We start from the raw sequence: 12,064 nt of genomic DNA, 5'->3' as shown, positions 1-12,064 counted from the left end.
GATTAGATCCTAATGAAGAAACTCATCCAGTGTCTGTGTCTCTTCCTCCTTTCCTCTCTCTCTCTCTCTCTCCGGGTGCTTTCCTATCAAAATACACATTTAATATACATTTCAAATTTTATGCATTTAACCTGGGTTTTCTTTCATTTATTTTATTTTCTCTTTTAAAACCACTGTGGATTTTTGCAAAAAGGTTATTTGTGTATTGTTTTATGATCACAAACAAACAAATCGACCACTATTTAACAAGTTGAGATAGCCTAGTTTGTCTTGATTTGCAATATTGCCAGACCAGGCATCATTCATTGCATGTTAAATGGACTGTAACTGAACAAGACAAAATACTTGCCTCACCACAGACCAAAGCACAAGCTTGAACTTGCAACTGTGGAGATCTCTTCTCTGGTTTTCAGCACGCTTGCCCTTTCTTGTTGAGTTTCTGGGTGTTGTGCTGGTTAAGGCTTAAATGTCATTACAATCACAACTGTGTAGTTTAATGAGTCTGAACTTTATTGGTAGCGAGCCAAAGAAAACCGATTTCACAGCAGAACTGCAGTACAGTAATTGAGTAGATGCTGTTTGTACAATATTGTCCTGTTGGTTATCTGTGCATGTGCATTTACACTTTATTCACTCACTACAAATGAAAATGATGGAAATAATAAAAGGCATGTTTTTTTTTTCTTCCCACTAACAATTCTTTATACATATAGATATATAAATACAATGCTTTGTTGTGCAACTCAGTTCATGAAGAGAAGGGCGGTGATGAGGCCTGGTCAGTTAGTTCGTTTGGTTGTTTCTACTGAATAAATGTTGGACTCAGTAGGACTTAATAATGTTAAATATCAACATTGACCCATCCAGATGAAGCTTCACTATTTTGCTCTCAAAACACCTCATGCCCATTAGTTAGAAGTGACATTGAAGTTCCTTCTCAAATGACCACAGCTGACATCTTTTGTCCTTTTTCTAGAGAATTTCTTTTCAGACAGTTTCTCAAAGGGTTTCTCCTGCTGCAGGCATCGTCATACACCAAAGCTCAACATATTTTCTCTCTTTGCGGCTGCTCTCCGTTCTCACTTTTGATGTAAGACAACGAGGAGGCGATGCGGGACTCTACGTGGCAGTGAGACGCCACCGTCACTTCATTATTTATAGCTCCTTGTTGAAGCACTGCAAGAAACCAGCAGTTAAACCAGAAAAAGTTTAATCACTGTTCAAATGAGCTTCGGCTTCCTCCACCTCTTGGAGCAAGTCCTGGCAGGCTGATGGAGGGGCAAAACCAGACATGCCGGTGAAGGAGGGGCAACTGAACTCACATCAATAATCCCTACAGCTTTTTCTCCCCCCTGAAGCTCCTATTGTTTGACAAAGGAGATAAAGTTTAAATATTGGACATAGAAAATGTACTAGGTGACAAATCAAATTAAATAGATACTGTATTTTGTTTATTGACGCTCATAATTAAAGGGGTATAGTGCATGAAATAGGACTTCAAAGCAAGAGTAAAGTTCAAGGTAGATGTAATCGCAACAGAAGGCTCTGGAAGCGTTTTGGCAGAGGCTCAGCTTGCTGAGCCAGTAGGTTGAGTCTTGTACACATAATCATCCGTTCTGCAGCCATTAAAAGCAAGACAAAGACACACCTTTGACGTTGCAACACTTCTCTCAAGAAACTACTTCTGTGCCCCAATCGAGTCAATGACTCCTCGGCATGGTTGAGAAAACACTAATACTGCCAAGTCAGTTTATCAGTACGCTTTATTCAGTTCACGGCCAAAATAAAATCCCCCAAATAATTTCCAACCAATGATAGTTTTACTGTATGGATACAGAATGAAACAGCTTTGAAAAAGACTAATCTCATACAAATTTAGATTTTGCAGTCAATGCTGGTTATGTATTGACTGTAAACCTATTTGCATTTGTGAAATAAAAAAACAAAACTGAAGCCTGTATCCTTTTCATAGACACTTGAGATTGATTACTTAATAGTAAGTGACTTAAAAAACAAAAATATGTTTTTGTGGGAATGTGTTGTTGTCCAAACAGATGGTGAAAATGTAATATCATTTTACTGATATGTTGTTTTTGTTGGTCTCTACATCTAGTAGATTTTTAAATCACTCCAATAGGCACATTTGGTGAAATCCATTTTGCAGAGTAATAAAGTGCTTGGTTACAGTGCGTAAAGCAGCACAGTATGCACTGATGAGAGTGAAAACCTCAGAAGATTTAAGTCAGAACTTCTTCTGGTATCGAGATCGGTTGGTAGCTGAGGATGCCCGGTGCTTGTAATGGTTTGTGACTTTCCCTTCCTTTGTCTGAAAACAGAAGAAGGTAGGAATAAAACATTTTCAACAGTCATCTTTTGTGTTGAGGAAGGCAAAGAGTCCCTGAGAAGTACTTACGTATGGAGCATCAATAAGAACGAGACCGTGCGTGCCAGCACTACTGCCAATATGCTCCTGCACACCTACAAATAGTAACAGGTAGGAGTGGTTATCCTGCGCTGTGATGACATCAAATTCATAATTTTCTGTTATACACAGATCACAACAACTGAGTCGATCAGTTTTGGTCAAATGTAAAACAGCCTCTACAAAGTGCTTACAGTGCAGCTGGTGGTTCAGTCTGTCCAGAGATTGAAGGATTTTCTTCTCCTCCAAGGAAATGGTGGTAAGCCCCTGCTGTTGCCTGTGCTGCTGCACTGTTCCAGGCCTCTGTGTTTGGGCTGTCTCCATAGCAGCCACAATATCCCTTTCTTCCAGGAGGCCTTCAGCATGTACTTCCCCCAGGTGTAACTGGGATGCACTCTGAAAACCTGAGCTCACAAGCAAAGTTACAATAAAAGGTAGCCACTCTCACCCGTTTCATTGTTCACTTTCATTTTGTTGCTGCTTTTTAGGCAAAGCAGAGCTGTGATATTGCATTTTTATATTTCTGATGTCCCTTTTGGGTTCTTTAAAGTTATAGATAAATACAAATGATACATGTAGGAGAGTGCTCTTCTGAAATGTTGAACTTGTCAGAAGAGTGACATTTTTTTGTAAAACTTCCAATTAAAAAGCACACAAAGTGAACACAATACCTTCATTTTGAAGGGCCGCAGCGTTACTACTTGAAAACGGTCTGACCAGCCCTGTGGTCTGTTTTATTGGCACAGAGAAACAAAATACACACGTGTTAAACCATTCAAGCTTTAGGATGACCTTACATAATATTTATGCAACCTATAGTAAGTAAACTGCAAAAAGTTTAGGTGACAGACATAAAGTGCAATAACAAAAAGAGCAAGTTGTAAAAAAAAAAAAAAAAAAGTGTGTATACTCTGTATTTAACCAACAAAAAAAATGAAACCAACTCGAGCCTATCCAGGTGTCTTGTGTTGAGGAGCTTAAATCCAAACATGTAATCCGTTTTAGTAACACGATGGCAGCATGACTGCAAAACTGATTCTACAAGTTCAAACACACCCTTTTACTGATCTTAGGCGATTATTCTCACTCTTCCTCCCCACAGGGCAAATGCACCATGGCAGGCACGTACCTGAAGAAGTCTTTTGTTTCCTGAGCCAGGAGGCTGTCTGCTCTGCTCTGCGCAGGGTTTCCTTAAAACCTGCCCGCTCTCCAGAGCCTGTCTTCTAAGTATGGTTTTTGCTGAAAGAGACATATTAACCTGGGATCAGTGCAACAACAACAACAACAAAATCTTAAGCAGCCCACATGCAGGAAAAGATGTCACTTCATATCACTGAGCTGCTGTTGTAGTCTCTGTTCTATATTTTGTCATATTATAGATTTTAAAGGTTTATCTCAAGATAGGTAATCAAGATTATTATGACTTTTTCAAAACATGATTGAACTGATACATATAATAATGCAGTTTATTATATGGATTTATTTCTGTAAATAAGTAACACATAAACAGCGGTAAACACTAAGTGCCAGAAATGATGACAAAATATTTCAAGGGATAAGATCTCTTGGGGAAACTTTAAAAAATAGGCAGTCACACAAACATCATGCAGCTAATTCAAAACATGTTCCCCTCTGTGTGATTCTATGTGAGGACAGCTACAGTTGAAAAAGAACAGATTCGGATGGTCACTGGACTGTATTTTTGTTAAGGGTGAAGCCTACAAGGGAACCGTATACTGGATTTGAAGTTTGATATATCTAATGGTTGGGAACAAATAAGGCTGCAAGAAACTGCGCGTAAATCCAAGTGACGTCTGTGCAGGCACACAAACCGGGCCTGAGCAGCCAATCATACGTTACCTTCCTTGGTGGTTAAGGCGCTGCGGACGCCGTGCCAGAGCTGTGAAATCTCCTCATCTGTGGGAGTGCAATCTAGACAGAGGCCTTTTTCATTGTACACCATCCCTTTTCTCCTGCAGTGGTTGTGAGTTTCCTGATGACCTGAGCTGGACGGGTTGCCCTCTGGGAAGGGGCAGGTATACGAGGGTGGCAGAGGTGTGTACATAACAGTACTATCTGTTGTGATTACATGATGCGTGTTAGGTGAGAAGAAGCCATCTGAGTTGGTCTTGTGCAGGGTCTGCTCTGCAGCCAGGGCCGGTTTAGAGTTGACGCTGGGAGGATTCCTGCCATATGGAGTCCGAGTGATGCACGCCGTCTTTTCCTCCGCCGGTTCTGTCCGAGGAGGTGGGCGGGGCACCATGATCTTCCCTTGGGTTTTGGCAATCTGACTCACCTCGGTGGCAGATTGAGGTCGTATGACAATGCCCTTTCTTGCTCGTGAGGAAACAGGACCCGCTCCAACTCTGGCAGAGCGCTCTCTCCGAGGGACCTTGGGGCCACCGGTCCTGGTGCTGCTCCGCGGCACCTTGACCTCATCTGCTCGTTCCTGGGGCAAGCTGACTTGAACCCCAACATCTGCCCACGCTTCTTTTGTAAAGTGATAACCAGTGGAGGCTACAGGGGTCATGCTCGGCCCGGCCTTGGGAGTCCTCGAGACTGCAGTGAGACTTAGCTGGTGGTCCTCTGAGTTGATTTTTGATTGAAAAAAGTTGGAGGGCTTGCCTTTCATCTGTTTCAAGATGCTCTGCTCTTTGGCCTCTTTCTCCAAATGTACCTCGTCAAACCAGCGCAGCTTCTTTTTGACCGTGTTGTTGCCCTCCACATCCTTTGTTTTTGCCCTTGTTAATTCAACACTATCTCTTATTGCTAAAGCTACTTGTTTTGCAAAAATTAAATGCCCTGAGCCGTACACGCACGCTGCATCTCCCGAGATATATCTGGACTGTTTTTTAAGGATTCCTTTAATGAATCTGACTTCGCATACCGAATGAGATGTCGCCATTGAAACGGGCAATTTTTGTACTTCCTTCTCAGGACCTTCACGGCACTTCTGCACGTCTGACTGAATATTCGACGAGCACGCATGTTGCAGTGAGGCTGTATTTATATTTATGGACTTCTCAGTTGTGAGCTCTGAGTTTGAAACCTTGTTGAGATTGTTTATGGAAGCACTGGGTTCTTTCTGGGATGACAGGTATCGATTTTGTTTTCCTGTTTGCTGAAGAGTTCCTCCTTTTGACAAATTATCTGTTGTGCTATTGTTCAAGAATATATTTGGCTTCGGGGGAGTCTCGAACAAAATGTCTTTGCTGTTTTCATTTTTGGCAGGCGAATGAGTTTGTGTAGCTGATGTATATGTTAATTGTCTGTCATCATGGATTCTTGGCTGTTCGAGATCCAACAAAGCCTCTTCTTTAGGATATGAAAACTCAAGTGCCGTGTTGCCAAGAGCAGCTCTAGTCGTAACGATGTTGTCACTGGGACGGTTTTGTGAGGAGTTTATCTCGAAGTGTTCTGCTTCGCCGTTAAAAATGTCACAAAGAGTTAATGAGTCACAGTTGTGCGGAGCAGGCTGCGTCTCTGTTTGGGGTGTTTGCTCAATCGATGTGAACCCCCAAGAAGCTTTAGAAACATATATCCGATTAACAGGCCATCCAGGGTCCTCTTGTTTTTTCTGCTTAGGTTCATTGGGTTTCCTCGACTGGGCTAAGTTATCACCAAGAAGCATCATCGCTGAGAAAGACGTTAAGTCTGATGATGGACAATAATTATTTTGCTTTCTCAGGTCTGGATATGCCTTCTCTGAGTCGAGCAGGAAGGATGAATAGGAGCAGTGTCGATTTTTGGTGCTGTGGTTGGGTTCCTCGTTCTCCAAACTGTCCTTACTTGAAAGGCTTTCAGAATTATACCAATCAGACTGGTGGCTGCCCTGAAATATTGAATCAAAAGGGAGCGGATGAGTAGTTAATAACAATATAAATTACAAAATAATAATGATAGTTATTTGAGAGAGAGAGAGAAATGGGGAGGTGGGGTTATTTGCAAATTGATTACAATTTGTGAATAAACAAGGAAACCCACCCTGGTCAATAGCAGGCCTCACACTCTGATCTGCTGTTTGACCCTGAGACTCATTTTCGCTTTCTTGGGGCATTTTAGTCAGGTTTCTGACATAAACGGTGCATTTTGTGCAATCATTTCTTGACTACACTGAATAATATTTGAGTTCACACCTCGTTTACAATGTAGAAATCTCAACAAAACAGCTCACAGTAAAATGATGAGGAAATACTGCTTTATAAACTTGACAAATATGTCAGCAGGTTTGGGTGAGAGTTTTTTCCGCCATCATTATGCCTGTAATACACACAAGTCAGGTGTGCGAGGGGCTTCACACTAATAATCCAATAAAAAATGTGACACGTCATGCTGAAATCAAAACTATCTTGTGGAATCCTATCTGCACTTATGTGGTCTCCGTCTGTGATGGAGCCAGAAATGATTCCACATATAAATCAAGAGTATCGGTTACATATAATATATTTTAACTTTTGCACTCACTAGAGGGTGCTGAAGCTGGCAGCAAAAGAGGAGTGTTACTGGTGCCCGAATGAGTTCACTGGACACTGCTGCCCCCTAGGGGTCTACTTGTGCAGATTAATGCCTCTGAACTGCCCATATATAGAATTCACAGATTCAGTCAAGATACTATGTTCAGTTATAAAGACGATCAATTCACATATTCTACCAGCATACTCGTCCTCACGTACCACACTGGAGGCATCAATACTTGAAGCCCAGGCAATTACATATATAATGTATATATTGAAGTGCGTCCAGGCTCAAAGCGTCATTCTGCATTCAGACTACTGTATCGTGTAATTACACGGTCTCTATCAAGATGAAAAGAACAGTATAAATTTAGAAAACAGACAGATGGAGATTGTTGCTTAAACTTAGAGAATGGAGGGATCGAATTATCTAAACATGCAGAAATATTGTTAGTTGACTGTGCATGTTACACACGCAGAAATATAGTTTTACAATGTCTAATGTGATTCTTCGTACAAAAAGAATTACATTTCTTATGATAGACTGTATTGTATATTTACATGGAAAGCTATTTACAGAAATAAGAGTAGGATTATTGTGACGGTGTCTACAGGCTGCCCACAGGCACCACCGGCTGAACACAAAATTACAGTTTGCTTAAAAGTCTGTCAAGCCAAGAGTTCATTTCTGTCTGTTTCTTTCTTATTTATTTGAGCTCTAATAAACTCGAGTTAACTGAACTGTCAGGCTCCTCGTGCCTCAGTAGACTCTGCTCTCATCCTTCAAGAATTTTTGGACTATTTCTAAACTTCTGAAACTTAAAAAGACATTATCATAGCAAATACTTGACTTCCTTTTGTAATAAATTGATAATTTGCCATCTGTTTTTTGAGCAGCTCATAGGACAGAGATTCTTATGAAGTCACATGAGATCTTTTGGCAGAAGACAGTGGTCGCTCAAAATAATCCTGACAAATCCAGGATTTGTGAGTTCTGTGTTTGCCAGAGACACAAAGCAGCACCTGACAAAAAGCTCCCCCTGTATGATATAGTAACGAATAATCCACTTTTAGAATACAAATTCGAACCCCGGGAGGTAAATTAACACCCACACAAAGTTTTGCTTGAGGTGCGCTGAAATGAAATAAGAAAATCTACCTGTGGACTGTGATCTTGTTGCTTCTCTGCTCTGCTCTGCTCCTGCAGCAGTTTGGTGTAGGCCTCCACAGCGGAGAGAGCTTGGAGGTGGGAGGATTTAGAGAGTGTGGGAGGCCTCGGAGAGGGAGTGCAGTTTCTTTAGGAGAAAGCAGAAAAACTGAAATAAAATATATGACTTGTCCAGGATACACACAAATAAAACATATCGAATATCAATTTCACCACAATGCGAACGACAGCCGGAGGTTTTAATCCAACGGATGAAGTTATTTTCAGTATGCAGTTCATATGAGAATGATGTACAGTAATTACTCAAACGCTTTTACCTGCTAACGTTACTGTTGCTGGACAACAGAGAGGACTGTCGTGTGTACGTGCCTTGAATTTGATTGAGTGCATCTTGAATATTTGTGACATTTCTTCTAAAAGCTGTAAAACCATAAAGAAAAACATACAAAACTGAAACGTGTCGACTGTTGGTGCATCAGTTCTCAGTTGGAAGCATTATACGTATATTAGACGTTCATTACTAACATTGTCTGCGTCTCTGAGAAGGAGGTATATGGGCTCTTTGGAAGCGCTCGGTCGCATCCTGTACTTGCAGTCTGCGCTGCTGCAGGATGTTTTCTCTCAGGCGTTGCTCCTGCATGTCCCACCGCTTCCGTCTTTCATCCAAGGCCCTGAGCCATGAAAAAGAGCAGAGCCTGAACCTGGGGCACAATTTAACTGATTAGATCCAGTCGGGCCACGTTTTAGAAACCCGAGTCCGTTCCTCGAGATATGTTTTCAGCTAAGTCATTAATAAATTAAAGCCAGCGTTCACCACTGGGTTCGCAGAGTAAGCCAATAATAACATCTACAGGGTCAATCGAGTTCATCATGAATGTTTTTTAAATGGTAATCAATGTCACCGAGAGCAGTGTACATTTATTAAACAGTGGTGAGAAACACAGCAAGGGGTAGCTCAAGGTTTTAGTTAACACATTCCCATTCAGTAAAAATCGTTGCTGTCTTGTATTATTGAATATCTTTATTTATGAATGCATCACAAAGGAGCTGCAAAGTTGGAACTTCAGTATTTTGAAAAATATGGCATTCAATTTAAGACTAACAAGGCAAACACAATCCTGCATGAAGAGGCTGTATGTTGGTCCTTAAATCTTGCATTTCCAAAAACCTGTTTAAAATTTACATAATATATATATATATATATATATATATATATATATATATATATATATAGGCCTATATATTCTTTACTCTACGTACTCTGGGGTTATTTTTTGAATACCAGCATCGGAGTGCAAATACATAAAAATGATGTATAACGTCTAATATAGATTTTTATGCTCTGATTTCACAGGATAGCTCATCCACCACCTTTAATTTGCCCCTCCTTTCAGAGACCAGCTTTCCCTTGCACAGAAATGTGTTGATCTGCATTATGTTCAAGGAATAATGATTACCTGCCTCTGTAAAAGCATCTTTCTCTGATATAAGTCAATAATAAAGTCACTAATGCTGTCCTTGCATAAACGCGCTCTTTCAAGCAGTTTTAAAGCAGGATCACTCACTATTAGCCTCTGCATATAACTATGGCAACACACATTTGGGAGTGTAATGATGTCTCAAAGGGGTCATCTCCGCAGCAGAGAAGGGACGCTGCCCGGCACACCTATTTCCAGGTCGTCCAGACAGTAAAATCCTGTTGACGCCACCAACCCCTGGAAGGTGCTAAACCCAGCCTGGAGCCACAAGCTGTCAGTCCTACTGCACACCGGGGAAGGAGCACCTGCTTCCAGGAAAACATGGAAGAAGCTGCATATATACTAACGTGCTCTCTGGACAGGTGTGGGCTGCAGAAATCATGAGTGTGCTCACATTCCTATTAGTGTTCAATTGAAAATAAATAATAATAATAATAATAGTAATGAGAAAACTGACTTCCTGCGCCGGTTGGTTTCCGAGGAGAACTTGAGAGCCCGGGTTTTGCATAACTTCTGCTCTTCAACCAGAAGCTGTCTCTCCTTTTCGAGGCCTCCATCTGCTCCCAACCTCAAATCTCTGGAAGTGAGCAGCTGAGGAGAGCAGTTTTAAATGGCAGTCAGCAGATATGTGTCACTTCAATGCAACTTTCGACTTGTGTGGGTCATTAATAACTGTCAAGCTCTCATGAATACAGTCTGGTTAAACAACACTACAGGTTTGGTCCATTACTGATTTCCACGTGAAGTGAACAGCTTCTGTAGATCTGTTTACACACAATTCAGCATCTTTTACAACTCAATGCGTGTAGGATACGAGTGGTAGAAGAAGCTGTCCTGAAGAACTTGCATCCTCCGAGGCTGTTGTTCCTCGCTGACACCGAGCACAGCTGCCAGCTGCTACCTTTGTTTGTTTGTTTGTTTGTTTGTTTGTTTTTATAGCTACCGTCGTCGGTGCCCCGGGCAAGGTCATTCAACCATTTTCATGGCGAAGGGGAAGTTGTAAAGGAAATGTCGGAAACCACATCGCAGCAACTTCTCCTGAACCATGACAGACTCTTCAGGCTGTTTTAAAAAGTAAGAAAAAGTCCGACGAGGTCGATATTTTAAGCCGCTTCAGCTGAGTCCGTCTGTTTACGATCCCTCCATGACAGCAACACGGGACGCAGCTCCTTGACAACCGGGAGAGGTGGTTGTACCTGTCGTGTCCAGCAGAGGGCGCAGCGCTCACCCGTGCTACCTTTAAATACACCTTGTAAGTGTCGTAATATGTACGATCAACAACAAAGTACGATGAAAATCACGTAGGAACTAAGAAGATAGATACAAAGAGTAATGCTGTTAAGTCGAGAAGGTGTATGATACATTTAAATATATGGTTAAAATAAAGTATATGTTTTAAATCACCTTTTTAATATTTAAAGGAGCAGTGTGTAGGATTTAGTGGCAAACAAGCGGCAACCAACCAACCATGCTGTGTACTGACACAGCATGGTTGGTTGGTTGCGCTAAATGACGTTTTGAAAACGAGTTTGGCATTTCGGTCATCGCCATCTAGGTTTTTTAGAAACAGAAGTGATCGTATTTGGGTGAGCTGGGAAGGAGCAGGTGTTGGATCTGATTCAATCTGACACTACGCCTGCCCATCTGAAGCTGAAACATGACTGCACTTCAGGCTTGTCAAAGATATCCCCACACATACCTCTCTTTGAGGCGTTATATCTGATTAATGATGGACTGATTTCCAGATCAACCACCAGAACACAAATCAGAATGGGTCAATTTAGCAAATCACACCATATTAACTTGTGGAAAAAGTACTGACTTTGGATTTCATGGGAGAAGTTTAATGGGAGTCTTTGAAGTCAGAGGCTCTCTGGAGCTGACTCCCTTGGGACCTCAGTGGTGTTGCACTTTAAGGCACTTAGATATTGGCTTCACTTTTTAGATGGAAAGGCTAAGTCTATTTTAATATGCAGTCTTTGGTTGCAACCATCTGAATACTTGTCACCACCTATATTATACCATTTTGGCGGATAGATTTTAAATAGATCCCTCTAAATCCTATGCTGCTTTAAAATGTTAAGACATAAAATGTGCTCTCTATATAAATTAGGCTACAATTTACCAACTTAATTAAAAATGAAAACTGATAGATATAAAGTAAACATATTTCCTACCGTGGCCTCAAGCTGCATTGACCACAGTGCAACATTTCCAAATAGGATAATATCTACAAAGGTATATACTGAAAATGTTTCTATAAAGCTTATCTACTCAGGGAGGAAGCCTTGCGAAACATAAAGGCGTTGGAATTACCTTTTATATTTGATGGCACCGTGAGTTAAGAGGATTTGGGAAAATCTGCTTTTTCCTGATTGTTTATGATGTCCTCTAGACACGGGGCCTCGGCATAATCTGTCTTCACCGTGTTAAACACCATATAACCTAGAATAGTGGTGGTGTTATTGCTTGCAACCTGCAATCTAACAATCACAAAGAGTTAAGAAAAAATAATCCCTTAGCTCTCTTCCTAAATTTATGG

The 12,064-nt window shown here is 41.1% G+C and overlaps 1 protein-coding gene across 1 annotated transcript; it reads right to left on the bottom strand.

The window, feature by feature from the left end:
- Positions 1-1,745: 1,745 nt before the first annotated feature.
- cep126 (centrosomal protein 126) lies at positions 1,746-10,657 on the bottom strand. The gene is made up of 11 exons (XM_069716312.1): positions 10,337-10,657; positions 9,980-10,099; positions 8,570-8,715; positions 8,362-8,464; positions 8,036-8,171; positions 4,283-6,254; positions 3,552-3,661; positions 3,094-3,151; positions 2,617-2,826; positions 2,414-2,478; positions 1,746-2,326 (listed from the first exon to the last, which is right to left on the bottom strand). The coding sequence occupies exons 1-11, from the start codon at positions 10,369-10,371 to the stop codon at positions 2,243-2,245; spliced, it is 3,039 nt and encodes a 1,012-aa protein (XP_069572413.1). The 5' UTR covers positions 10,372-10,657; the 3' UTR covers positions 1,746-2,242.
- Positions 10,658-12,064: the final 1,407 nt, after the last annotated feature.

Source organism: Brachyistius frenatus, unplaced genomic scaffold (genome assembly GCF_029030835.1).
Source record: "Brachyistius frenatus isolate BFR_SWC_R1_liver_20210118 unplaced genomic scaffold, ASM2903083v1 Contig_155, whole genome shotgun sequence".
In the NCBI taxonomy this organism is placed as follows: Eukaryota; Metazoa; Chordata; class Actinopteri; family Embiotocidae; genus Brachyistius; species Brachyistius frenatus.
This window is presented reverse-complemented; position numbering and strand designations above follow the sequence as displayed.